Source organism: Eschrichtius robustus, chromosome 11 (assembly GCF_028021215.1).
Source record: "Eschrichtius robustus isolate mEscRob2 chromosome 11, mEscRob2.pri, whole genome shotgun sequence".
NCBI lineage: Eukaryota > Metazoa > Chordata > Mammalia > Artiodactyla > Eschrichtiidae > Eschrichtius > Eschrichtius robustus.
Window position 1 is genome coordinate 114,072,780 of NC_090834.1, and position 27,860 is coordinate 114,100,639.

General features: G+C 57.7%; 1 protein-coding gene across 5 annotated transcripts; it reads left to right on the plus strand.

Moving 5' to 3' along the window:
* Positions 1-40: 40 nt before the first annotated feature.
* Positions 41-27,021, plus strand: DEAF1 (DEAF1 transcription factor). 5 transcript variants are annotated; one of them, XM_068556764.1, is made up of 12 exons: positions 41-1,020; positions 3,225-3,322; positions 4,737-4,866; positions 5,152-5,298; positions 5,817-5,956; positions 6,937-7,002; positions 10,554-10,680; positions 11,446-11,574; positions 11,936-12,064; positions 13,735-13,982; positions 20,575-20,661; positions 26,592-27,021. In XM_068556764.1, the coding sequence occupies exons 1-12, from the start codon at positions 732-734 to the stop codon at positions 26,694-26,696; spliced, it is 1,695 nt and encodes a 564-aa protein (XP_068412865.1). In that variant the 5' UTR covers positions 41-731; the 3' UTR covers positions 26,697-27,021. The 5 variants fall into 5 exon arrangements, with proteins under 5 accessions (XP_068412865.1, XP_068412867.1, XP_068412863.1 ...); XM_068556766.1 differs by lacking the exon at positions 26,592-27,021 and adding an exon at positions 21,700-22,882 and having other exon boundaries at positions 20,572-20,661; XM_068556762.1 differs by lacking the exons at positions 20,575-20,661; positions 26,592-27,021 and adding exons at positions 17,153-17,327; positions 17,954-18,061.
* The last annotated feature ends 839 nt before the right edge of the window (positions 27,022-27,860 follow it).

The window sequence follows — 27,860 nt, forward strand, 5'->3', positions numbered from 1 at the left end:
CAAACGGCGTCCCTTCGGCCATTTTCGCTTCTGCTCCCGAAGGGGCTCGACGGTGCCGCGTTTCGGGACTTGATTCCGAACCGTGGCCGAGGCCCGATTAGCCCGTCCGACAGCGCTCGGGCACTTTCGGACAGGAGGAAGCGGAGAGCCGAGGCTCGCTCGTGAGGATCCCTGCTCGGGAGCGTTCGGCTCCGCTCGGCTCCTCCTCGGGCGGGCTCGGCTCCCGCGGGCGGCGGGTGCAGGCAGAGCCTGCAGCGCAAGGTTCTCTAGGCCGGGTCGCGCTGCGTCGGAGGGCGGCGGAGTCGGTCTCACAGTAGGGGACCCTGTTGTCTGGGGACCACGGCCGGCGCGGCCTTCTAGGCCCTGAGGAGGGCTAGCGCAGAGCCTCTCGGAAACCCTCGTGCGGCCTCGGACCAATTCGGACCGACTCGGCTCCGCACTTCGGACCACTTCGGCCCCCCTCGTTTCCGGACTCTAGGCCTCGGCTCGGCTCGACTCGACAGGGCCTCTTCGTGCTGGTTCGGCCCCTGTTCGGGCAGCCCCGGCTCGGCTTGGCGGCCGGCTTCGGGCGGGCTCGGCTCAGCTCGGCTCGGTTCGGGCAGCCCTCCTCGGTCGAGCTCGGCCCGGCTCGGCCCGGCTCGGGCGGCCTCCTCGGGCAGAGCGCTTCGGGCTCCGTCCCGGCCTTCGGGCGGCCCCGGCCGGCGCCTTCGGGCGGGCTCGGCGGAGTCCGGATGGAGGACTCGGACTCGGCCGCCAAGCAGCTGGGCCTGGCCGAGGCGGCGGCGGTGGCGGCCGCGGCCGCTGTGGCGGCGGCGGCCGCGGCCGCGGCGGGAGGCGAGGCGGAGGAGCCGGTGCTTAGCAGGGACGAGGACTCGGAGGAGGACGGAGACTCGGAGGCGGAGCGTGAGACGCGGCGGGTGACGGCCGTGGCGGTGATGGCCGCCGAGCCCGGGCACATGGACATGGGCGCCGAGGCCCTGCCCGGCCCCGACGAGGCCGCCGCGGCCGCCGCCTTCGCAGGCAAGTGCCGCCCGCCCGCGGTTCCCGCGCACCTGTCCGCGCCTGCCCCACAGCTGCCCTGCGCGCCTGCCCCGCACACTCCCGCACGACCTGCCGGCACCTGCTCCGCGCGCACCTGCTCCTCACACTTGTCCTCCACGCGCAGCTGCCCTGCGCACGCCTGGCTGACTGGCACACCCATCCTCCCCCAGCACATGCCTCGCACCTACCTCGTGTGCCGTGTGGTCCCTGCACACCTGCCCCATGGGAGCATCCTGGCCCTGCCCTGCCGCATACTTGCTCCCTGAACTCCCTTCCTTCCTTTCAGCGCTCTGCGCTACTTCCAGAACCTTCTCAGCACCTGCCTCTTGCCTTGCCTGTCCTCTCCTCCTCTGTCCTGGGTGCTGGTGACACAGGGGTCAGACACGGGTCCTGTCCTGGAGGAGCCCGGGGTTGGGTGCATCTGGTCACCCAGAATCCTGAGGGCCTGTTCAGGTGTGACCTTAGCCCTGAGGAGCAAGGCATCTCACTTAGCCTGGGAGGGCCCGCAGCCCTTGGGGACAGTGGCCCTGGAAGCCAGCACCGCGCTCCTCAGTCTCCCCTCTGGCCTGTCCGCGTGGCCCCCATTTCCTTTACAGATCTTCCCTTCTGCGGGCACCACCGGGGCTGCTGGCCCACGCTTTTGTTCGTGTCGCACAGAACATTCTCATTTTCAAGGTTCATGAGCCACGCCCCAAAGTGCCCTTTAGAGGTTGTGTCTCCCCAGGGCACCGTCCCGAAAGAGGGAGAGACTTTCCTAAGCGTTGTTCCCTCCCACTTGGGCTCCCGTGTGGCCGGCAGAGCTGGGCACTGGAACCCCTGGGGAGCATCCTAAGGCTCTTCTCCCCTAGGGAGTTTCATGGGTTTCAGAACTGGACAGCGGCCTCCCCACCCAGTGCTCCGGTTTTTCCGGCCCTGGAGGAGCTGGGTGGGGCCTGCAGCCCGTTCCCTCGCTGCCCCAGTGCCTGTGGTCTGTCCGGGATCCTCCAAAAAGCAGAGAAAGAAGGCTTTGTGGACCTTAAAGGGTTCTATTTTCGTTGCTAAACTCTGGTTTAAAGTTGAGATTTTGGATGGTGAGGCTTTTCTTCAGGTTTGTGTTGTTTTTGCACGTGTTTTTCTGAATGCAGAAAGGGAATGTGATGCTATTCGTGGCAACATTGGAGACGCGTATTGACATCAGGTGTTTCTTTCCTGCAGAGTTTTATCCTTGTGTTTTTCCAGCGTGTTAAAACTTGTTGGTTGTGAATTACCGAGGTCAGGTGATTCCCGGGTTTCTGTAACTCAGCAGGACACGTTGCTGGCTTGAGGCTGCCTCCCGGGCTGCTGGCGAGCTCTTTAGACCTGAGCGTGTGTTCAGACCCCCCGGCCCCGGGCTCCCTGGGACACGGTGGAGGAGACAGATGGGGAGCAGGTGTTTTTAGAGCAGTTTAGTGAGCTCGGGCTGATGGAATGTGCAGGACTCTGGGTCAGTTTGAGCACCTCCCCCAGGTCACAGGCGCTCTAGGCTTGGGACATTCCAGAAGGCAGCGCCACCCCTGGTGGCTGGGGGAGCATCAAGGGAGGGCTGTCCAGGGCAGCCCGTCAGGAGTGGGCCATGGGCAGTTGGGGGAGCACGGGGGCGGCGGGGCGCGGCGGCGCCCCCGTGTACAGACGCTGCTGGGAGGGGCCGGGCTTAGAGTTGGGAGGCGCGTGGGGTGGGCACAGGCAGGTCTGCCGCTTTTCAGGAGGAAGAGGTCCGTGGCAGGTGGAGGTGAAGGAAGGGGAGGGAGGGATAGACGTGAGCCTTCCTGCGCTGACCTGCAGGAGAGGGGCCAGGAAGATCCCCACCTGGAAGGAAGGGAACTGTAGGATTTTAGTGGCCTCTTTGGGGTATGGTTTTAACTAGAAGGGAGCGAGATGCCAGGGCAGAGCCGTGGCCGGCTCAGTGGGTGCGTGAGGGCGGGCGTGCCCTGTGGTCTTCACTGTGTGTGGCAGGCTCTGTGGGGAGGGAGAGGTGGCCTCTTGTCCTTGGAAGGACCAGGTCATTCAGACTGGTCTAGAAACGTTGGGCGGGCGTTTCGTGTACAGCGTGAGGCCTCCCACAGTAGTGCAGGTACCTGACCTGGATCCACCGTGGGCCGCCCCCCACCCCCGCCCTATCCCCGGTGGCCTCTGGCTGGGCCCTGAGTCAGGCTCCTGTGTTGCAGAGGTGACCACCGTGACAGTGGCCAACGTGGGCGCCTCGGCGGACAACGTCTTCACCACGTCGGTGGCGAACGCCGCCTCGCTCTCGGGCCACGTGCTGGTAAGCCACCATGGGAGCGCTTCCAGCCCCAAGGGGGGTGGCCCATCCCCCAGAGACCCTGAGCCTGCCCTGTGCCCACTGCCCACTGCCCGGGGAGGGGAGGGGAGGGGAGGGGAGATCGCACGGTTTCCTTTTAGCCTGGATCACACACCTGGGACGCTGTACACCTGAAAGCAAAGTGGTTGTTATTGAGATAGTGACGGACAGAAAACTCTTGCTGCTGAGTGTAAGGGCAGCAGGTTGGTGAAGGACTCAGGGGTGCAGATTTAAGAGTCTTGGTTTATCTCTTACGGCATCAGGATGCCCACAAGCTGATAGCCAGGCAGTGACTTGGTGCCTCTAGCGGGTGTCCTGCCTGACAGCAGACTCTGTCACGTTCTCGTTTTCTAGGAGGGGCTGGAGCCAGAGGGTCGGGGAGTTAGGGGCGGCCCCGAGTCAGCGGGCTCTGAGGACAAGAAGACCCAGAAACTAGTGTGATCCTTCTGGAAACTGACAAGGAGAGGGGGTCTCAAGTATCTACATGTCCCACACGCCTTCATGAGAAAAATACTCTGTGGTTCTCGAATGAACACAAAGCGTTGTTTTTCCGGTCGAGAGCTGTACGAATTCAGTGATTCAGATGCAAGCAGTGTAGACGCCCTTACTGAGGCATTGACCCTGCAGGTCTGTGAGAGCAGGCCAGGTGTGTGCATGTGCACGCCGGGTGGGGGACCCGCAACCCCACGATAAACTTCTACTCACCTCCCCTGGTTTGAAGGCCACATTTTCACATGTAAGAAAAGGTCTTTGTCTTAGTTTTATCCTCTCAGCGTGAAAGCATGAGAGTGTCCCAGGCCTTGGTGTGGACGGGGTGCGCCGGGGTCTCTAGTCCACTCCAGGGCTGTCTGAGTGAGGCCATGAGCATGCGCCTGGGGGCAGTTGGGGTGGGCTCAGCGCCCGCAGGGATAGGAAAGGGGCATCTGGCTGGCCCAGAGGAGGCAGGCGCAGTCACGGCAGCATCCAGCCCCAGTGGAGAGGCACGTAAGCAGCGTGGCTTGGGAGGCCCCGTGTCTGGGTGGGCTCGGGCATGAGAAGGGGTCCTGCACTGGGTCTTGGCTGTGGTTATGAACTTGGCCTGTCGGAAACCCTCCCCTGAGGCCTGCAACCTCAGAGGCTGCCCAGGCACACGGGAGGGCATTTCCTGTTCCAGGAACACATTCATCCCTTAACTTGGACAAGCCATGTGAGCATTCGCTCAGAGCCATGCAGACCTAGTGTCACCTCTTCTTGGCCTTGGCTCTGCATCTGAGAAGCTTGAGGCATGGTGGGCCCCCCGGTGGCGGTGTCAGCTGGAACCTCTCTGTAGGACCACATCCCAGCGTGCAGGTGTGCGGCAGCTGCTGTCACTTGAGACTACTGGTGTTCTTTCCTCCAGTCGGGCAGGACAGCCCTTCAGATCGGGGACAGTCTGAACACCGAGAAGGCCACGCTGATCGTCGTGCACACGGACGGGAGCATCGTGGAGACTGCCGGGCTGAAGGCACCCGCTGCCCCTCTCACCCCCGGTACTGCCCTCCTGCTCCAGGCCTCGGGGGCAAAACGCTCCGAGAGCTGGTGGAGTTTATCCTGGGGGTGAACTTTATCTTGTGGTGAATTTCAAATTTCAAATACTGTTTAGTTTAAGTATAAAAAGTGGATTTTTTCAGGCAACAGAAGAGTTGCCCAGAGTTGCAGGGGGCGATGCAGCTGAGCTGGGGGAAGAACCTGTTAGAATCAAGCGGTCTGTTGTGCCTTTCTGTTATTCGGGGTGCGTTCGGGGTCTCATGCTCATGATGCTTTCTTTGCTCAAGGCCCTCAGTCTCCTCCGACTCCTCTGGCTCCCGGCCAAGAGAAAGGTGGAACTAAGTACAACTGGGACCCATCGGTGTACGACAGTGAGCTGCCTGTGCGCTGTCGGAACATCAGTGGCACCTTGTATAAGAGCAGGCTCGGCTCAGGTGGGCGCACGCGGGGTGGGCCCAGGTGGGCTCGCGTGGGGTGGGCCCAGGTGGGCTCGCGTGGGGTGGGCCCAGGCTGCTGCTTATTTTGTTTCGAGGATCGCCTTCCTTTTGCATCCCCCACTGTAAGTTGGGGCCAAGGATGGCTGTAATGACGCATAAACCAGTTGAGCAAACGGGCAGGTTGAGGAATGGGGTGGCCCGTGTGGGGGCGGGGCTGGACCATGTTCCCTAAGGTCCTGGGTCAGCTGGGTGGCCCGTAGGCAGAAGGCTGTGCAAGTGGGAAGAGGTCACGAGCTCCATGTGGGATGTGGTGGAGTGTGCGGTGACCGTGGGCAGCAGGTCGGGGCTCAGGCATGCGGTGGGAAGCGCTGCCCGCAGATGTGGGCTCGCCGTGGGGCACCGAGGGAGCGGCTGAGAGCCGGCAGGCCCTGGACGCCGAGGGGGAGTGGGCGGGAGGGGAGATGGGCCTGGCCCGGTGTCAGCGGGAACTGCAGGGGGGGGCTTCGTCCTTTCAGGAGGCCGGGGGCGCTGCATTAAGCAGGGGGAGAACTGGTACAGCCCTACCGAGTTTGAAGCCATGGCAGGAAGGGCCAGCAGCAAAGACTGGAAGAGAAGCATCCGCTACGCGGGGCGGCCGCTGCAGTGCCTCATCCAGGTACCCAGGTGCCGCGCTTCCCCACCCTCCCTGCCCAGAGCCGCAAGCTGCAGGCCTGGCTCCTGGGGCGTCGGCCGCAGGGCTTTCCAGGGCTCACAGGCTGGAGTCAGACAGATGGGATTCGAGTCCCCCGCTCACTTGCGGTGTGACCTGGGGCAAGTTACTTCACCTTTCCATCTGCTTCCTGATGTTCCAAATGGGATGTTGAGGGTGTTTGCTCCATACCTTGTTGTGAGCAGTGGATGAGGCAACGTAACAGCTTCCCTTTGAGTGCGTGTGACTTTTGTTTATTTATTAACAGGAGATAAACGGAAGTTTAATTAACACGTATACACGGGAGGGACCGAGGAAAACTGAGTAACTCTGCCCGTGACTTTTTTTTTTTTTTTTTAATTTATTTATCTATTTATTTTTGGCCGTGTTGGGTCTCCGTTTCTGTGCGAGGGCTTTCTCTAGTTGCGGCGAGCGGGGGCCACTCTTCATCGCGGTGCGCGGGCCTCTCACTATCGCGGCCTCTCTTGTTGCGGAGCACAGGCTCCAGACGCGCAGGCTCAGTAGTTGTGGCTCACGGGCCTAGTTGCTCCGCGGCATGTGGGATCTTCCCGGACCAGGGCTCGAACCCGTGTCCCCTGCATTGGCAGGCAGATTCTCAACCACTGCGCCACCGGGGAAGCCCTGCCTGTGACTTTTTAAAAGACACCTGACTTCTCTCTCCTTGAGTTCATCCGTGAGAGGCGAGGGCTCCTCATTGCTGTTTCCGGTTTAGCTCTAGGACGTTGATAGAGAAGTCAAGCCTACACTCCCTGGCAGGGGAGAGGTAGACGCTGCCCCCAGCGGAGACGTGTACAAGAGAGAAGGTTCTGGAAATGGTGGGATTTTAGCTTCACAGGGGGATCGGGGTGAAACTGGTTGAGATCTGGGGCTGTTGACTCACTTCAGAGCCGACTTTCTCACATGTCGCGGTACTTTTTAAACTTCAGGACGGGATCCTAAACCCTCATGCCGCCTCCTGCACCTGTGCCGCCTGCTGTGATGACATGACCCTGGTGAGTGGGCCCCTGCTCCCCTCAGCTCCTCTCAGGGCTGCTTCCAGCTTAGCTTCTCCCTCAAATTCTGGTTTTTGAACATTACTCTGATGAGTGAGGCCTCAAGTGGGCCCCGGGGCTGCTCAAAGAACGTTAAGGGAAACTTTCTTAAATGATGGAAAGCTCCTATAATGTCACCGTCTTTTTTTTTTATAAATCTATTCATTTATTTATTTTTGGCTGCGTTGGGTCTTTGTTGCTGCGCGCAGGCTTTCTCTAGTTGCGACGAGCGGGGGCTACTCTTCATTGCGGTGTGCAAGCTTCTCATGGCGGTGGCTTCTCGTGTTGCGGAGCATGGGCTCTAGGTACGCAGGCTTCAGTAGTTGTGGCTTGCAGGCTCTAGAGCGCAGGCTCAGTAGTTGTGGTGTAGGGGCTTAGTTGCTCTGCGGCATGTGGGATCTTCCTGGACCAGGGCTCGAACCCGTGTCCCCTGCATTGGCAGGCGGATTCTTTAACCACTGCGCCACCGGGGAAGTCCCTATAATGTCATTGTCTTAACCGCACTTTTTTTGTGTGTGGTGACAAGTATATATGTGCTGTTTTATGTTTTTCATTTTTAACGTCACGTCGTAAAAAGTACTACAGTGAGCTGATTTATATAGAGAACTTTTAATGTCTTTTGAAGTATTTTCTTATCCTAAATTCTTAACTGTTAAAAAAAAAGGGATATTTGCATTAGTTTTAATGTATGTTGCTGTATAGCTTTCAAAGTGTGATACTAATTTGTTATGTGTGAAGTACCAGTTTTGTTTCAATGTTCCTGTTGTTGAATATTATTTTTAAATGTCTTAAAATTAACTAAGAAGCTGCATGATGAGATTTCTTTTTTTAATTTTGATTACTCACCTGGTTAATTAGCAGCAGCTATGGAAGAAAACTTAATTGGAGAGATGTTGTTGAGTGGGAAAACCAAATATTCTAAAATTGTCTAGTTCGTGTGTAGATCACACATGAGTCTAGTAGAATGACCAGTACGATATTTGTGTGAGAATAAAATACTTTTAAAGTTTGCTTGGGAAGACTGGTAGGTGACATCCTTGGAGAACTTTCAAGGGTAAGAGGAGCAGAGTTGGGGGTCAGCACCATCGGGAAGCATGGAGTACCTGGTAGGGTTGTTTAGGGTCACTCCAAACGCCGAAATCCTCAGGTGTCACCTGACGGCACATGTATGGAACGTGTGCACTGAAGCTAGAAACTGCCAGCAAGAGAACTCCGAGAAGATGTGGACCCACGGGCTGGAGGCCTTGATGCAGTGCAGATGTCCTTCTCCCCACACTGGTCTGTGGGTTGAACACGGGTCTCTTCAGAGCCCCGGCAGGATCTTGTAGACATCAACAAGTTGATTCTAAGATTTGTATCGAAAGGCAGAGGAAAAGGGGTAGCAACACGGTTTTGAGGACGAAGACTGCAACGGGAGGAATCAAGCACTTGACTTTCAGACTTGCTGTATTGTTTCCGCGGTCAAGACCGTGTTTGGCGGGGGGGAACCCATCGATCTAGGAGCAGACCCACCGTCCACACACGGACCTGCAGGTGTGGGGACAGTCAGACACTCACAGGCGTAGAAGTGACCCTTGACCTAAACACCCCACTTTATATACACACGAATTCAAGATGGATCATACAACCAAATGTGTCCAAAACTAAACTACAATTTGTAGAAGAAAATCTTTGTGATCTAGGGTTAGACCAGGGATTTCTTAGACATGGAACCAAAGGCACAATCCATGAAATGAAAACTCATAGGTCAGACTTCATCAAATTGAAGCATTGTGGCTTCTGCTTCAGGAGTGGTGCTGTGCAGGGCTCCAGGGACACCCCCCCCCCCCCGTTAAGTCGATAAATGACCCTAACTGGTGAAAATGATAAAAAGCAACCACTTAAGGTCTCTGGAGATCGTCCTGGGGGCATACAACAAAAAAAGAAACATTTATCCAGGAAAATCTTGTGAGTCTGGCATTCGAGTCAGGCCCTGCTCCCTCCCTGCATCCCTCCAGCTCAGCCTAGGGAAGCTCCGTCGTCCTGGCCCCGCTTGCCCCTAGGGTGGAGGTCCACGCAGCCGCCGAGGCCAGCCGAGAAGACCAAGCAGCTCGGCGAGCAGGGCTGATGGCCTGAGTGCCGTTTCTGCCCTGCTCCAGGGCAGCCCGTGGGGAGCAGGCCGGCAGTGCGGGAGGGCAGCCAGCTAAACCTCGCACCGGGCCAGTGACCACAGGAGCCTCCTCAAAGGTTTGTCCTAAAAGCCACCCAGTCCAGGAGCCTCATGTGACTGGATCTGACAGTGGAGCAGTTTGCAAAGGGTACAGCAGTCGGCTGAGTCCAACAGCCGGTGCGGTGGCTTGGTCACTGCCGCCTGGAGGCCAGCAGGGCCACACTGGGGTGAGAGAGACTTTGTCCAGGACTGTGGCCAGGAAGCCCTGGAGGGAGGGGGAGTCATCCGCACAGCCACTCAGTACAGCACCTAAAATGTCCAGTTTCAACAGAAATCGTGAGACATGTAAAGGGCCAGGGATGTGTGAGCCACGCAGAAGAAAAGCAGCACGCGGCAGGCACTGCCCATCATGGGGGCAGCAGACGAGGCTTCCAAGCAGCCTCTGTGTCTTCGGGGCTGAAGGAAACATGTCAAAGGGTTGTCAGCACGGGTCTCAGTCTGCGGGGCTGGGCAGGAGGCCAGGGCACTTCAGGAGCAGGCGTTGACTTTCTCACAGTTGTGGAGGCAGGCGGCCCAGGTCAAGGTGCTGGTTGGTTCCTGGCGGGGCTCCTCCTGGCTTGTAGGCTCTCGCTTACACAGTTGCTCCTACAAGGGCACTAATCCCCGCGGGTCAGGGCCCTGCCCTCAAGACCCCCGCTGCCTCCTTACTCCAGATACGGCCACCCTGAGGGGCAGGGCCTCACAGGAGGTCCTGAGGACACAGTTCAGCCTAGAAGGTGACGGCAGTGTCTCATCGCGTGGAGGGAATCAGTAAAGGGGGGGCCACCGGGAGAGCCTGAGGGAGATTCTGGGGTTGGCGCGTAGGACGGAAGCTCGCTCTCGGGTCCACAGCAGCTTTGAACGGGCAGCAGGAAGGGCCCGCGAGCCCGCGGGGGTCTTGGGCGTGAGCTGGGAGGCTCCCCGGACCTTCACGTTTTCCTGCTGTTTCTGCTTCCAGGTTCTCTCCTCCCGCGTGTCAGGGCCTCGGGGTCTGCGGGGCGCCCCCTGCTCCCTACGGGCCCTCTCCCTTCTCCTTCCTTGGTCCCCACTTGCTTTCTGTCTTCCGGGAATTCCTAAAAATTTGGTGTTGATACCCGTCTCCTGTTTGAGGCGCTCTTACCCACATGTTCTCTCCGAAAGTCCCTTGTCTGTTACTTTAAGCCGTTTGGGGCCTAAAGGGAGCCAAGGGAGCTTCGCGCGGTTCCGTCTAATGGCCGCAGTCTGGGCACGTCTCCAGGCAGGTCGCCTCGGAGAACAGTCCCGGGTGGCCGGGTGGCATTTCCACGCATCTCACTTTGCCTCCCGCCCACCCCCCTCGCCACAGAGCGGGCCCGTCAGGCTCTTCGTCCCCTACAAGAGGCGCAAGAAGGAGAGCGAGCTGCCCACCACGCCCGTCAAGAAGGACGCCCCCAAGAACATCACCCTGCTTCCCGCCGCAGCCGCCACCACCTGTGAGTCACGGTGAAGCAGCTGTCGTCGCGCGCCACGCCCTTAGCGTGTCCCGCTCACGCGTGCGGCCGAGGGGTCTGGGTCAGAAGGAGGCGCGGCTCCCGCTCACGGGGGCTCCCTGGCCTCTGCGGCCCCGGCCTGTCCTCGGCACGGGCTTCACCTCGCGACTGGAGGCCTGGGTCTCAGTCCGCGCAGCCCCCGGGCCCTCCCGGCCTCCCGCCCCGGGGCAGGCGCGGCGGGGGCACGTGTAGGGGGGGACGGGGGGGCGCCCGCTTCTGAGACCGCAAGGCGTGTGGGGCGGCTGGTGGCGGAGGGCTGTGGTGGCGGGAGAGGCCTGGGGGGCGCCCAGTCGCCAGGGGCTCTCGGCAGCCCGACGACTCCTGCAGGTGAGGCGCCCCGTGTCCTTGGTGCTGGTTGGCAGGAGGAGACGGAGCCCCCAGAATGCTGGGGACACCGCTGCGTTTTCTCTTCAGCTTTGACGAAAATCGTTTTCTTAATTCAAACTACGAAGTCCTTCTTACGTTATTTTAAATTTTATTTCTTGCTTTCTGACGAGACAGTACATCCAGGTGCTCAGGACACACAGCAGGAGTTGCGTCTGGTGGGGGTGGGCGTCTCTGGTCCCCCCCAGGCACCGCGCCTGCAGAGGTGGCTGGTGGGCCGGCGGATGCTGCTTTGGCCCCCGCGCACCCCGCCCCGGCCCCGGGGTTTTCCTGCGTTGTGCCCGGTGGGCGCAGCACGCAGTGACAGCTCTCCTGCTTTTCCAGTCACCGTGACCCCCTCAGGACAGATCACTACCTCTGGCGCGCTGACCTTCGACCGGGCGTCCACCGTGGAGGCCACCGCGGTCATCTCGGAGAGTCCGGCCCAGGGCGACGTCTTCGCGGGAGCCACAGGCGAGTTGTCGCAGCGCCTGGCGACGCGGCCCCAGCGGGGTCATGGGCAGGAGCTGTGGGGACCCCCGCGGGCAGGGGCGGCGGGACCAGGACCTGAAAGGCTGAGGCTGCTCGCGGAGCCTAGACGGGCGCCGGGGGGCAGGAACGCCCCACGTGCACGCGTAATGCTCTGGTAGCCGCCTCAGGAAAGTGAAAGGGAACGGTGGAAACTGGCTTTTGTGCTGCGTTTTGTTTCACCCAGAACGTCCCAGATACTTTCCCTCTGACAGCTCACGTCCTCCACTTCCGCGGTTCAGGAGCTGCCCTGCGGGACGTGCAGCACAGCTGGGTCTCACGCCACCGTGTCCCTCTCCCCTGACAGTACAAGAGGCAGGCGTGCAGCCCCCATGCAGGGTCGGCCACCCGGAGCCCCACTACCCAGGGTATCAGGACAGCTGTCAGATCGCACCGTTCCCGGAGGCCGCGTTGCCAACGTCTCATCCCAAAATAGGTCAGTGTGGAAGACTTCTCCGCGAGTGGCCGTCCTGCGCAGATTCACCCTTCCGAAAGGCTTCCTGGGTGAAGTGGGGTGTGGGGCTTCGGGCCTGTGTGTGTAAAGCAGGTTCCACTGGAAGCTGCCGCCCGTTTCTGTGTGGGGTGAGGCTGTTCACGTAGCGACCTGTGACCGGCAGAGCCTGAGCTGCGGCCAGGCTCTGACCAGGACGCCGTGCTTGGGGTCCGTCCCGTGGGGACACTCGTCCGGGCGGCCCCAGGTGAGAGGGTGTGTGCACGTCTGCGACTCGCCCCGCCTGAAGCTTAACGGGGACATCGCCCCGCGTGTGCGTTTTGAGCGATTTGTCACTGACGGCACGTTTTGGACACGTTTCTATGTTAGGACGCTTCTTTACGGGGAGAATCGGTATCCCAGCTGGTGGACCTTTGTGTTTTTTACAGTTTCCGCCAGAGACAAGACAGCAAGATAGAAACTTGTCCCCGAGTTCTAGAAAACGCCCCTTCTCCTTCTCCTTTGCTTGTCTCACGCTGTCTCCTCTTGCTGTGACACCCCTCCCACCCTTAAAGCTCGCCTCCGTTCTGCCTCTTCCCCACACCTTGCCTCAGACCCTGGCCCGGGCCCGGTGAGCCTCCTGGCCGGGCTGCGGCTCTCCTGACTGCGGGGTCTGGGCGGGGCCTGGATGGGGAGTGTCCGCACCCTGTGGTCGGCTGTGCCCTGAGCAGGGCTGCGAGGCCTGGCCTACCCGTCCCCCGTCTGCTTACTTGTTTGTTTGCTTGTTTCAGCGTGGACGCGTGGCTTCCTGTTTCATTCAGGGCGTTGCAACCTGCTACTGGGATGATTTGTATTGGGATGGTCCCTGATTTGGCTGGCGGGGGCCCCGAGAGCGGCTGCTGCGTCCTCTGTCCACCCTGTCACGCTGCCCGTTTCCTTATGTCCGGCTCCAGGGCCCTGCCCTTGCGGGGGCGGGGGGCAGGGTTCACAGCAAGGTCTGGCCATGGCCGAGGGGGGCAGGCGTCGCTTGTCCGGCTCCTGAGCGCTGCCCGTGTGTCTCCTGCAGCCTGTGTCCAGTGGCCTCTCGCTGGGGGCTGGAAACGGGCCTTGGTGGGGCTTTTACACCAAGGACTTGGCCGACGCTACAGTCAGGGGTTCTTCTCTGGGAGGATGTTAGACGTTCAGCAGCACAGCCTGGGTGTCTCTGCCCCCAGGCCCCCCGGGACAGGGGTGGGGAGCCCTCTCGCATCCGCGTGTGCGAGTCTCCATTTCCCGTCCAGAACAGCGTCCCTTTGAGGTTCCCTCCCGCCTCCATGACTTTCTTCTCCAGCTGAGGGGACCCTGTCTCCTGCATCCCTCATCAGCCCCCCCGGGGACCACAGACATCCCCAAAGGCTTTCTGTGTGAGCAGAAACGAAACCAGGAGGTTTTAGTTCTTCAGTCTGCTTTACTTTCTGTGGGATGTAACAGCCCCCGCCCCCACACTGGCTCTGCACAAGCTCCGTGGTCACCTCACCTGCAGCTGTTGTGTCGTCCACGGACGGGCGGCTTGAAGGGGGGGCCGTGGGTGTGATCTGTTCGCCACCCTACTTTCCCACATTCGATGGGCGTGCGGAGGCACCTCGAAGCCAGGAGGTGGGTTAAGTTCTTGTTGTGTTTTGCTTTCCACACGCTAGTGTTGACATCCTTGCCTGCCCTGGCGGTGCCGCCCTCCACCCCCACCAAAACCGTGTCTCCCGCTGTGGTCAGTGGGCTGGAGATGTCGGAACAGCGGAGCTGGCTGTACCTGGAGGAGATGGTCAATTCCTTGCTCAGCACCGCGCAGCAGCTGAAGACGTTGTTTGAACAGGCCAAGCAGGCCAGCTCCTACCGAGAAGCCGCCGCGGCCCAGGCCAGAGTCCAGGCGGATGCAGAGCGGAAAGAGGTACCATTTGCGCAGCGGGTCTGTGGCTGCCACCTGCAGAGCCCGCCCACCTTCCTGGGCAGGGGGACCCGGAGGCCCACATACAAGTGAAGCTTCTCTGATAGACAGGTGGCCACCGTTACCTGTCGGGCGTTTTTGTCCCTCACACACACCAGCCGTTGTTGTTGAGTGCCCGCCTGTTGTAGATGTCACTCACCCTGTCAGGCCGTCCTCCTCCCGGGGAAACGGGTCTCGTGTGTTATCAAATCTGGAGGAGCGTCCTCTGCTGTGTCTTTGGGGCAGAGGTCGGAGCAGGTGTGTGTCTTGCAGTCACCAGCCCCTCCAGGCGCCCAGCTCTGTGCCCGCATCTTGGCCCCGCGGGGACCGGCTTCTCAGCCCCAGAGGCGCCGTCACGGGTATTTCGCTGCCGATGAGGTCCCCGTGGTTCAGGAAGCCTTGCGCCCAGAGCGCTTCCTGCAGCACGGGGTCCCTCAGCCCTGTGGCGCCTTTTGGGATGCAGTCTTCCAGGTGACGCGGGGCAGGTGCCCAAGCCGAGAGGAGGTGTGTCCTCACTGCCCAGGGCTCATGTGGGGCCGGAGGAGGGCGGGCGGGGCTGCTCAGCGCCCACAGCCCTCTTGGGGGCGGCTGGAGGCTGGAGAACATACAGTGACGCGTCTTCAGTGTCACTCTGGTTTGTAGGTGAGTCGAATTGGTTTGTTTCCACCAAATCTATATAAGAAAAAGAATTTCAGTTAGTACTACTTTTTATAGGTAAGGGGGAAGAAGAGCTTTTCAGGTGCAACTTTCCTTTTTTTTCTTTTTTCTTTTTTGGCCGCGCCACCCGGCTTGCTGGATCTTAAGTAGGGGGGCTTTCGTCGCCAAGAGGCAGTGGATCGAGAGTCTACGTGCGTCTTTTATGGAACTTCCTTTACTCTGCTGTGCCCCAGCCAGCCGCTCAGCATGGTCGCGTCTTCCTGCAGTTCACTGACCATCTTCATCATCGCTTCTTTAATACCTTGGCCGATCCTGACCTTCGGGTCAGCTCAGGATCTGCTTCTGTTCGCTCCTTTCCTCTTGACTGTGGAAGCTCTGTTCCTTCCTTCACGTTCCAGTCATTTTGATTGCTTTTTGGACCTTTTGGGTTATTCACGGCAGAAGCTCTGAATTCTGTTGGATTCTCTCTCTTCCCCTGAAAAGTGCTGGACTTGGTTCTCAGAAGCAGCTGAGCTCCTGGCTGGTCTCCTGAACTTTGTTGTGTGAGGCGGGGGGGGGGGGGGGGGGGGGGGGGTCTGTCTCGGTTACCTCCGCCCATCACATCTCTAGTCCTGGTCTGGGTGGGGGTGGGGGGGGGGGTGGGCATTGCTGCCCCCTCACGTGCGGGAATGCAGGCCCTTCTTGGGGGAGGGGGGCCACCAAGGTCCCTGCTCAGCGCCGCCTTCTGGGCTGCTATTTCTGTTGGCTCAGCCCTGTGCTGGCTGCCTGGGGGCAGCAAGTGCCTGTGGCCATCTGTGGCCGCACACACCTGGTGGGCAGGGGAGGCCCTGAGGGAAAAGCTGCCCCACCTGCCGGGGGCCTTCCCCCTCCCCCCTCCCCCTCGGGATTGGGTCCACCCCACCCCACCCCATTCCTGCCCCACCTGCGAGGACCTCCCCAACCCCAGGGTTGGATCCGCCCCCCCCCATTCCTGCCCCACTTGCCTGGGCCTTTCTCCCCGCCCCTCCCCGGGGTTCAGTACCCACCCACCCCCATTCCTGCTTGCTTTAGTTGCTTTCAAGCCTTCAGGTCATTGTGTCTTGTGCCCCGTGGTGACTGTCTGGGAGGGTCAGCCCTACAGGCTGCTCTGGTCACCAGAACGGCAACTGTTCCTTCATTCTTTTTGGTTTTGGAGGCTGCACATGCGGAGCAAAAGTGGTCTCTTGCTGCTTGGCGACCAATTTTTTAAAAATTTAATTTCTGCATATTTCATGTTTGTAAACATTTTACTAGTCCTGTTTTTAAAATACTTAATCGTATCTGGTTTTTGCAGTTATAACCAACGTCTTAATCACAAAATGCACTCATATGTTCACATGTTTCTGATCATATACTTTAGAAAAATCCCCAGTATGCATAACGAAAGGGCATTTTTTTCTTCGTTGAAATATGGTTCACATACTGTGGAATTCACACCTTTAAGGTGCACAGTCCAGTAGTTTGTTCACAAACTTGTACAGCCATCACCACCATCTGATCCCAGATCATTTCCCCTCCCAAAGAAGGCCCGGACCCGTTAGCCGTCACTCCCTGCCACCCCCAGGCCCCAGCTGCACCAACCTGTTTTCTGTCTCTGTGGCTTTGCCGGTTCTGGATGTTTCTTGGAAACGGAATCACACAACATGTGGCCTTTTGTGTCGGCTTCTCTCGCCGAGCAGAGTGTCGTCAAGGCCCATCGGCGCTGTCGCCTGGGCCAGAGCATCCTTCCTTTTTATGGCTTAACATTAGTCGTCACACCACGTGTTTCTTCACTCGACCATTGGTGGACATTTGGGTTGTTTCTACTTTTTGGCTGTTGTGAACAATGCCCTGAACATTTTTGCACAGCTGTTTGTGTGGACGTGTGTTGTCACTTCTCTTGGGTGTGTACCTGGGAGCAGAGCCGCTGGGTCCCACGGTGGCTCAGGGTTCACTTTCTGAGGAGCCGCCAGGCTGTTTGCCAGGGCGGCTGCCCGTCCTGCATCCACCACCGTGTGTGCCGTGTGCTGTGCCCACGGCCTCACCACCACCTGTCCCTGCTGAGCACGGCTGGGGGCGACCCTCACTTCCCCGGGGGGTTGGCGAGGACGCCCCCTTGCCGAGACTGTGGGAGTGGGGAGACCACTGTGTCCCCCCGGTCAGGCCGGCTGGACGGCGGGCGGGCGGCTTGGGCCTGGCGTGGCGCCGACAGCACAGAAAGCTGAAACTCATCCCAGCAGGGAAGTGCAACGGGGAAACGGTTTAACTTTCAGTTTTACATTTTTCATTAACTTTTGTGGACCTTTCTTTCACCGAATAAAATTACAAGTAAATTAGACACATCTCTTCCCCTCTATGAAAATTCTCCAAAGACGGGTGGCATGAAAAAGACGGAGCGAGGCGTTTCCACCTGGTCGGTCCCGAGGTTACTTTCAGGGCACCGTGTTGAGTCAGCTGCGTGGGTTTTGTTTTTCACGTAGGAAAAGCCCACAGTCACGGCCAGGCTCACCCCACATTTAAGGGTCCAGAAGCTGAATTCCTGTTGTGCAGAACTTCCCCCTCGACCCACCGTGGGACACGTGCTGACGTGCGTGTCCGTCGGGTCAGCCAGGAGCGTCTGCCGCAGCTGGATCGCTGAGGTCCCCACCATGAAAGGTTGGGCTTTGCATTTCATTTGTAATTTTATGAATTTTTAAGGAACAAATACAACGTGAAATCCTTTTATCCTTAAAATCCTGTTTGGCGGAAGGATGCTCAGCCTTTAGTGAGGGGCTTGAGCCCACTTCCCCCGCCAAGGCATCCGACACGTTCCCGCATCCTGAGCTTTGAAAATGGCTGGAGCTCTTACAGGTGTGCTTCTCCTCTCTCCGGAGCTATAGGTGTGACGTGTCCTCCAGTAGTTTTCCTGTAAGCTGATCGATCACATGGCGGGGGGAAGCTGGGCATCCGTCCTTTCCGGGTACCACCGGTGGGTGGACGCCAGTGTCCCTGCGTGTGTGCTGGTGTCGCGAGGCTCCTCGGGTGACCTGGTTAAGTTGCGTGCAGACGTGGGGTGGCCACCTTGTGCACCCGCTGTGTTCACCCTTCGTAACGGGCAGTGTGTCTGATCCCTGTGGCCCGTGATGACCACAGCGCCTGGACGCTGGGTTCTTGGGAACCGGACTCCTCAGAGAGCCTGTTCCCCAGGATCCTCCGGGGGCTTCAGGGGACTCGGGGGGGCTGAGAGGCCCTGACTTGAGTCACGTGTGAGTGAGGGGACGCAAAACGTGTCCCTGAAGCAGGTGATGGCAGCGAGAAGCGGCCGGCGGGGCCTGGGGGACGATGAGCCAGGAGGCCAGGTGGGGAGCACCGGTGGCTGTTGTGGAGAGGCTGCTGGACACCCTGACGTCGCCAGGGTGAGACGGAGCCCCCCAGCTGGATGGTCGGGGGAGGGCCGCCCCGGAGAGCTCTTCTGGAGGATCCTGTCCACAGCGTCCTCCTTAGAGCGCTGGGGCTTGGTGGGGAAGACCGGACGAGCGAGGCCTCGGGACCCCGAGGAGGAGGCTGGACCCTCCCTCCCCGGCTCCCTGTGAGGGCGCAGGTGCTCGCGGCCCAGGGAGGGAAGCAGGGCTGCCTGCTTGGACGTTTTATGTGGAATTTCTTGAAAAATCAAGTTTTAGCCCTGCTGAACTATTAAGGAGATTTTGCCAGTTTTAACCATGGGGCATTTGTGTTGTGTGTATATAGTTAGCTCAGCAGAGATTAAACAGGGCGGAAGACCAGATGCCCTTCCCGTCAAGGGCGCCGTGTCCAGCACAAGCCAGCCACGTGGCTGCAGGGCGCTGGGCCGCCTGCCACGGCCCCTGGCTGGGGGACCGCGCGCACTCTGGGCCCCATCCCTGTGCTCTGGCCTGAGTTCATGTCTCCCGGCTCCTTCTCAGGCCTTCGATGATCTTCCCAACTTCCTTTTCAAGAGGGAATTGTGGCCCGAAGAGTAGCAGCGGTGGGCGGTCTGGGCGGCACCTCTGGCTGCACCGCAGACACTGTTCTCAGCGCCGGAAGAGAGCCGGTGCCCACGGGTCGGTCCAGTGACACCTCTTCCAGGCTGCAGACGTGCCTCCTGGCCTTGCCGGGGCGGGGGGCGGGGGGAGGTCTCTGGTTGCTCTCTTCTCATAAGCCCCCCGCCCCCCCTCACAGACTCATCTCACTCCAGGGCCCCAGGGCCCAAGGCCCAGCATGCGCATTTGGGGCAGATCGGAGGTTTCCATCTGTGAAGTGATTTCCCCTTTTCCTCCCGTAGTCACCCTGGGTGGGGGTCCCCCTCCTGGACAGGGGTGATCTAGGAATATTTCCAGAATTCTTCTCCGCGGGGGATCTGTCTCTTGTACGTTTGTTTGTACCTTTGTTTGTATCAAGATGGGCTCATGGCACTTGTGTTACTTGTTTTGCTCATCCGGTTTGGCTTTGGCGGCTGGAGCTCTCAGTCGGCTCCCGCGTCCCTTACCTGCCCCTCAGAGCACCTCCCTCCTTTCTGGTGCTAGAAGACACTCCAGGCCCATCTTGGGGGTTCCCCGCCCCAGCCCTGGAATCGGCCGTTTCTCCAGGGAGCCTGGTTCCTTTATTGGAGAACGAGTGCTCTTAGGAACCAAGATCTGGGCGCTCTCGGCTGGCAGCAGGGAAGCAGTGGGTCCTGACCGGTGTGTGCAGACACAGCCCGAGGGCTGTGCCCGTCCGTCTCCGTCTGTACGGTAGCTGGCGTGTCTGACCCGGATCTCCTGCTCCCAGTTATCTTGGGTTAAGAAGTTATTCCCGAGGGGATGTGTTGGGAGCCTGGGGTCAGAAGTACTTGCCACACAAGAGCGGCTCCCGCCCCACGAGGTCTAGTCACGACCCAGGCTTTTGGTGCAGTTAAGAGGTATTTACTGAGTGGTTGCTGTCTTCCGAGACCTGTGCTGGCGCCGGAGCACCGACGTGGCAGGTCCAGGTGAGCGGGGCTCGCGCTTCCCTGAGGGCTTCCGAGCTGAGAGGCAGGAGGGTCCGTGGGGCCCCCGAGCCTCACGGGCAGCCGCACCTCTGCTCCCACTAACTGTGAGACCTTTGCTCTCCCTGGAGGAATTGCTGTGTGTGGTTACAGACTTCGTTTTTTTTCTGTAAGTATCTTGTTCTTTAAAGTAGAGACAGGGGACAGGCTAACTTAGTAGTCCCTCAGGGTCCCCGTAACGCGCATGTTTCCGGAAGCGAGTGAGGCGGGTGGCGTGGCGGGGCTTCAGGGTGGAGCGTGTCAGTCGGCGCCGGGCTGAGAAGGGAGCTGCAGTCCAGAACCGGAACCAAGAAGCGGTTCGCTGCTTTGCATGTACTCTCGGGAGTGGCGGTGGGGGGCGGCCAGCAGTGTTCTAGACGGGCGTCTGGCGTGGCTCATGGGCGTGCAGGTCACACACGCACCCGCTGGCCGGGAGCAGGGGCCCGGCCTGCAGTCGGTGCAGCCAGGTGCGCCGGGCAGCGCGGGCCACGGCTGCACGCACCAGCGCTGGTGGTGCCACTGGAGTCCCCCTCCCGGGCTGGTTAGAAGGAGCAGCTCCTTCACGTCCTGTGGGGAAGGCGCACAGAAGACCCATCTTACGGAGCCGCGTGGCCGGGCCGGGGGCGCCTGGGCTGTGGATGAGGGTCCGGCTGGGGGGCTGCAGGGCCTGACCGCTCAGGAGACGGTCCTGACAACTGAGAATCCAGGCCTTCCTCAGTTTGCTTTCCGACACGTACTTGGTGGCGATGAAATCCCCTGGTATTTGCAGCAAGGTTGGCGCATCGGTGTGATCCGGAGCCCTGCTTCCCGCTCAGCAGGCGCCCACCCCGCGTCTGGGCAGCGGGGGGCGGGGACGCGGGTCAGCCTGTCCCCGCGACTGACGCCTGTGTCCTCTTGCAGCAGTTCTGTGTCAACTGCGGCCGGGAGGCCCTGAGCGAGTGCACCGGCTGCCACAAGGTCAACTACTGCTCTACCTTCTGCCAGCGCAAGGTAGGCGCCCCCCGCACCGCCTCTGCGCTGTCCCTGGGCTCCGGCAGAGCCCCGAGGCAGCCACGCAGGCCGGGGCCACGGCCATGGAGGCCGCTGCTCCCCCACGGCCTTGACCTTGTCGCGGTCAGTGCTCCCCAGCCCTGGACGCCTCGTCATAGATCCGGAGAGTCAGCGCGACTAGTCGTCCATGTAGGCCTCTGATTCTGAGGAGATTAGAGAGCGTTCTGGAGTGGCAGTTGCTAGTGCAGGTGTTTATCACTCTTCTCACCCTTACTCAGAGTGAGGGGCCGAGCCGTTGACTGGGGCCTGTGGGGTTATCCCCTCCTCTTAGAAACTTTCCATGATTAAAAAAGGTAACTTGCCGGGTGGACAAATAGTAAAAAACCCCATCCCTGGTGCCTGTGACTTGGAGCTGCATCTGCGGACACAGCCTCTGCCGCGCAGGGGACCCTGTGCCTGGCGGCTTCCCAAAGCGCCCCGTCCTCAGATGTCCTCGGGTGGGAGGTGGGCAGGAATGACGCCCAAGACCAGGGTGTGTGGGACATGACACCTTCCTCCCCTGCGTCTCAGGGCGTCCCGGGGGGCTGCAGGGCTCAGCACAGCACGGAAAGCGTGTCCAAGGGCCCCCAGCTATGCTCCTGAGCCCTGGCCCGTTCCCGCGGCGGGAGACTTGGGAAGGAGACCCGCGGGTCGGCTTTCCCTGGTGTCACCTATGGCTCGTGTGCTGAGGAGAGGGCCCGCATGCCTGCTGCGCTCGGGGACGCTGGGAGGAGCCCAGGCAGCCAGGAGGAGCCGGCGGGGTGGACGGGCTCCTGCCGGCTCGTGATCCGAGAGGGCGGCTGATCGGTGACTCTTCCCTGACGTTGAACCATCAGAGGAAGATTCGTGGGTTTATTTCTTGATGGAGTCGTTTTAGCCAGATAACATTTTGTCTAAATGCAAGCTGCAGTCTTGGAACCTCTCTTGGTGGATTGGGCAGTTATATTTCAGGTATAACCTTGTTGACAGAGACTCCATTTCTTCTGTTGATTGTGTTAGGTTTGTGCTCCTGTGACACGCTGCCCTGATCAAGGCATAGGCTTTGGTTTTATTGGGTTGGCCACAAAGTTCCTTCGGTTTTGAAGTAAAAAGAAAAGACACATTTTTCATTTTTCCCAACAACTTTATTGAACGACGTATTCACCGTTTTGTTCCACTACCTTCTGCCATTTTTCAGCCAACTTCATAATTCCATCTTCCTAAAACGTTTATCTTTTTGAGCAAAGAACTGTTCCAGGTGCCTTTTACAGTCTTCCAGGGAATTGAAATTTTTTCCATTAAGAGAATTTTGTCAAGACCGAAATCGATGGAAATCCGAAGGGGCAATGTGTGGTGAATACGGCGGATGAATCAGAACTTCCCAGCCAAGCTGTAACAGTGTTTGCCTGGTCGTCAAAGAAACACGCCGTCTTGCGTTACGCTGATGGAAGATTATGCGTTTCCCGTTGGCTCATTCCGGACGCTTTTTGTCGAGTGCTGCTTTCAGTTGGTCTAATTGGGAGCAGTGCTTGTTGGAATTAATCGTTTGGTTTTCTGGAAGGAGCTCATAATAGAGAACTCCCTTCCACTCCCACCCGATACACAACATCACCTTCTTTGGATGGAAGACCTGCCTTTAGTGTGGTTGGTGGTGGCTCATTTCGCTTGCCCCACGATCTCTTCCGTTCCACATTATCGTGCAGTATCCACTTTTCATTGCCCGTCACAATTTGTTTTAAAAATGGAACGTTACCATTACGTTTAAATAGAGCATCGCATGCAGAAATACAGTCAAGAAGGTTTTTTTCGCGTAACTTACGTGGAACCCAGACATCAAAGCGATGGACAGAACCAAGCTGATGCAAATGATTTTCAAGGCTTGATTTGGATACTTTGAGTATGGGGGCTACCTCCCGCGTGGTATAACGTTGATTGTTCTCAATTAATGTCTCGATTTGATCTCTATCAACTTCAACTGGTCCACCTGACCGTGGAACATCGTCCAGCGAGAAATCTCCAGCACGAAACTTCGCAAACCACTTCGGGCACGTTTGATCAGTCACAGCACCTTCTCCATACGCTGCACAAGTCTTTTTCTTGGGGGTTTCAGCTGCGTTTTTACCTTTCTTGAAATAGGAAAGCATAATGTGCGGAAAATGTTGCTTTTGTTTCTTCAGTATTAAAATGGCTACACAAAAATTCACCAATTTTGATACCCTTTTTTTAAATGCATGCTGATATGACAGCTGTCACAATACAGTCTAACAAAATTGTTTTGAATGAAGTTAAAGACAGTTAAGCTCTACTAGAGCCATCTTGTGGAAAAAAACAAACTCTTTGGCCAACCCAATATTTACAAAAATCAATGTACAGTGAAGTTCAAAAACCGTAGTTTTCACGTGGGATCCATCATGAACACTCGGTAGGACCTGAAAAAACCTAAGCCATAGGCTCCTTGTAGTAAATGGTGGTGCCGACATTGCAGCTTCTGGGCCTGCCCACTGTGCTCCCCAGAATTCTGTGTGCTCCCCAAAGACCTGGAAAGGTAGTTAATGTTACTCACCTTCTTACAAGTTGGACAAGGGCCATGAATTGTTTTGGCTTTTACGTGCAGACTTTATGTTCTTTCCAAATCCCATGTGAGGTGTGTGTGTGTATGTGTTACATCTTCGTCGAGGTAGAATTTACATAGCATAAAATCCACTAATTTTAAGGGTACGATTCAGTGGTTTTTAGTAAGTTTGCATTTGTGCAAACATGACAGTTCGGTTTTAGAACTTTCCATCGCCCCCAAAAGCCCCCTCGGGCCCGCACCCCAGCCACTGGCAACCACGAATCTCTTTCTCTGTAGATTTGCCTCTTCTGGACATTTCACGTAGCAGGAGTCGTATAACACGCGGTCTCCCGCATCTGGCTTCCTCTGACCAGCGTGTTTCCGAGGTTCGTCCACGTGGAGGCTGAGTTGCATCCACGGTGTGGCTGGACCTCGTCTTGTCCTCCAGTCCTCAGCCCGCGGACATCGGAGTGGTTCCCGCCACGTGGCTGTCGTGAACACTCACGAGCCAGCTCCAGGGTGGAGACAGCTTTTTGTTTGTCTTGGCTACATGCGTACATGGATTTGTTGAGTCATATGGTAAACTTGTGTTTAACTTTAGTAAGAAACTTCCCAGCTTTTCCGAGGTGACTGCACCCCCTCCAGCGGCGGGTCCACCCACGTCCACAGCGCTTGCTCTTGCTTTCCTTTCGTAGCCCTGCTACCGGGTGTGAAGCGACATCAGTGCGTTTAGTCTGCATCTCCCTGATGTCTAAAGATGTCGAGCATCGTTGTGTGTGCTTATTGGGCGTTGTATATCTTTTGGGGGGAAATGTCTATTCAAATCTTTTGCCCGTTTTTAAATGGGATCGTTTCTCTTCTTATCGAGTGTGGAGATGTCTGTGTATGTTCTGGATACAAGTCCTTTATCAGATATGTGATTTCCAAGTATTTTCCCCCAGTCTGTGACTTGTCTCTTTATTTCTTAATAGTGTCATTTGAAGGGCAAAAGTTTTTTTCATTTTGATGAAGTCCAGTTTACTTTTTAAAAATGTTTATTATCTATTATTTTTTATTTTTGGCCGTGCCATAAGGCTTATGGGATCTTAGTTCCCAACCGGGGATCAAACCCGGGCCCCCTGCAGTGGAAGCGTGGAGTCCTAACCACTAGGGAAGTCCCAAGAAGTCCAGTTTATTAAAAAAAACATTTTTAATGGAGATCACGCTCTTGGTGTCATATCTCAGAACTTTTGCCTGACTCAAGGTTAGGAAAATCTCCTATTTTCTTCTAAAACATTTATAATTTTAGCTCTTTTTTTTTTTTTTCTTCGGCCGCATAGCGTAGCTTGCAGGATCTCAGTTCACCAACCAGGGATAGAACCTCGGCCATGGCAATGAAAGTGCCGGGTCCTAACCGCTGGACCACCAGGGAACTCCCTTTAAGCTCTTATTTTTAGATTTATGACCCATCTTGAGTTAACTTTTATGTATGGCCTGAAACACTGTGGACTTGAGCCCAGCACACATGAAGTTTTACATACTGTATAGACTTACAGAGTCAGGTAATCTAGTCAGGTAATTTACAAATTAAAAATTTATTTTTTTGAGTCTAAAAATAGCAGGTGCTGGAGAGGGTGTGGAGAAAAGGGAACCCTCTTACACTGTTGGTGGGAATGTAAATTGGTGCAGCCACTATGGAGAGCAGTATGGAGGTTCCTTACTAAACTAAAAATAGAGTTGCCATTTGATCCAACAATCCCACTCCTGGGCATTTATCCAGAGAAAACTAATTCGAAAAGATACATGCACCCCAGTGTTCATAGCAGCTCTGTTTACAATTGGCAAGACATGGAAGCAACCTAAATGTCCATCAACAGAGGAATGGATAAAGAAGATGTGGTACATACATACAATGGAATACTACTCGGCCATAAAAAAGAATGAAATAATGCCATTTGCAGCAACATGGATGGACCTAGAGATTAGCATTCTGAGTGAAGTAAGTCAGAAAGAGAAAGACAAATACCATATATCACCTATATGTAGAATCTAAAAATATGACACAAATGCAATTATTTACAAAACAGAAACAGACTCACAGACATAGAGAACAGACTTGTGGTTGCCAAGAGGGAGCGGGGTAGGGGAGGGATGGATTGGGATTAGCAGATGCAAACTATTATACACAGGATGGATAAACAACAAGCTCCTAATGTATAGCATGGGGAACTATATTCAATATCCTGTGATAAACCATGATGGAAAATGATGTGAAAAAGAAAAAATATATGTATATAACTGAATCACTTTGCTGTACAGCAGAAATTAACACAACACTGTAAATCAACTAAACTTCAATAAAAAAGAAATTCAAAAAATTTATTCTTTTGATATACAGGCAGACCTCGTTTTATTGCACTTCTCAGATGTTGCGTTTTTACAGATTAAAGGTGTGCGGCAATCCTGCCTTGTCAGGTGATGGTTAGCGTTTTTAGGAATAGAGTGTCTTTGAATTAGGTTCGTACAGTCGCACACTTAATAGACTACAGTGTAGTGTAAACGTGATCTGTATAAGCCCCGGGAAACCTGAAATCTTGTGTGACTCGCTTTATTGCTACATTCGCTTTATTCTGGAACTGAACCCGCAATGTCTCCGAGGTATGCCTGTAATGATTTGAAATTTTACTTTTTTATTATAAAAATAAGGCAACACTTGTAGAAAATTCGGAAGACATAGGACAGCATGAAGATAGGCAGCTGGAACCCTGCCCTCCGGGGGTCACCGCTGGTCTCTGTTCTTCCGAGTGTGTGTGATGTTCATTCAAGTCTTGTCGTGGCTCACCAAACCCTAACCTCTCCGTGCGTCTTGGGGTCCGTGTCTCCACTAACCACGCCCCATCGGGCCCCCAGAGCGAGCCCTGCTCCAAGCCAAGTTCGGCTCCATTTCCCGCCTGTGAACGGGCGACGGCAGCTCCCGCCCTGACGGGGGGCGCTGGGGGGGGCGGGTGGACGTCCTGCCCGACCTCCCTGGGGGCCACGGCCTCCCAGCCCCTCTGTGGACACGTGGCTGGCTCCCGCTCGGTGTTTTCACTTCTGCGATGATAAGTAACACGGTGGGCAGCAACATCAGAGACAAGTATTCCTCTGCAGGTGTGAGTGTCTTTGTTTAGGTCCCAGGGAGGCAGCAGCAGGATCAGAGCGTGGACGTGGCTCAAGGGTCATCCCGGGTATTTGCCTTTGGAGTGGCTCCCTAAACAGCAGGGTGGGCGAGGCTGGGAGCCCCCTGCCCCGGAGGGCTGGCCGCTCAGCGCGTGCGGACCCACTCGCGGGCACGGCCTCTCACTCGGAACCGTAACACGGCGTCTGTCCTTCCTTTCAGGACTGGAAGGACCACCAGCACGTGTGTGGCCGGTCGGCGGCCGTCACCGCGCAGGGGGACGACGTCCACGTCGCCGAGGCTGTGATCGAGAAGGTCACCGTGTGAGCGCCCGCGGGGCCTCTGTGGCCAGGAAGGACCCTCGAGGACGGGGGCGCTGAGGACGAGGAGGAACTCGCTGGCCAAGTTATGAGTGGACGTCGCGTGAGCGGCGCCCTTGGCGGTGCGCTCCTGCCGCCAAGCCCCGAAGCGGGGCGGGGGGCGCGGGCCTCTCCGGGGCGGCCGGTGGACGCGGCCTGGGCCCTCGATGCCTGCTCACGGTGCTTTTTTTATCCCTTGGATCATGAGCGTCCGGTCTTCCCTACGGGTGTGTCGTGTTCTGTAACACGCGTGTACGTACATGTGTCTGTCAGTAAAGTTGGCGCCCCTGCCCCACGCGGACTGGTGACTCCAAGCTCCGACCGCCCCGAGGCCCGGGGGCCCGGTCGTGCAGTTTGGAAGCTGAGACCGGACGGGGCCCAGCCCGGCGGGACGGGAGGCCGGCACCTGCTGCCCGGGAGCTGGGGCCCCAGAGCTGCCAGCCGGGAAGGCCGAGCCGCCGTCCAGTCTCGGGGATGGCTCGGCATCCGGACGTGCCACCTTCCCTGTGCACAGAGCGCGCCCGGGACCCCTGGGGACCCGCCCAGGGTGGCTCCTGCCTGCGCCCGGCTATGCTAGCCCAGCTCCCACGGGCTGGGGGCCTCGTCCCTGCCCTTCCCGGCGCCCTGCCCAGCCTGTCTCCAAGCCTGGGTTCCAGGAAAGCCTGCGCTGCCCCGTCTTCTGTGCGCTGAGAGGTGGACTTTGACCCCGACGCTCGCCTCACTGTTCCATCTCCTTCACACCTCCGGCCCCGCACCTCCCGGCTCCTGCTTCCAGAAGGTTCTTCATAGCACACGGGAGACTTGCCTTTTGGGCCACGGGCTCCCCGGTGAGCCGAGGGGGTGGCACCCACGCCCATCCCCCCGCGCCCAGCCTGGCTCCAGGTGGGGGAGGACCTGCCCCCAGAAGCCCCTCTGCCTCCGTTCCATCGGCCTCTGCGGACTAAGCGGGTTTATTTGGGTTTTATTTGTTTTGTCGTCCTGCCTCTCCACCACCTTGGGGAAGTCCAGGCCCGGCCCCTGGGGTTTGCACAGCATGAAGGTGGTGGGAAGTGAGGACCGGGGTGGGGGCCACGTCGGCCTCAGCAGAAGGGGCTGCACCCCCAGAAGGAACCCCCCCAAACCTGAAAAGGCT

Coding starts and splice junctions, on each gene's coding strand:
- DEAF1 (XM_068556762.1), top strand. CDS start 732: ATGGAGGACTCGGACTCGGCCGCCAAGCAGCTGGGCCTGGCCGAGGCG. Junction 11,575..11,935: donor CGTCTTCGCGGGAGCCACAG/GCGAGTTGTCGC, acceptor CTCCCCTGACAG/TACAAGAGGCAGGCGTGCAG. Junction 17,328..17,953: donor TGAGGTCCCCACCATGAAAG/GTTGGGCTTTGC, acceptor TCCCTGAAGCAG/GTGATGGCAGCGAGAAGCGG.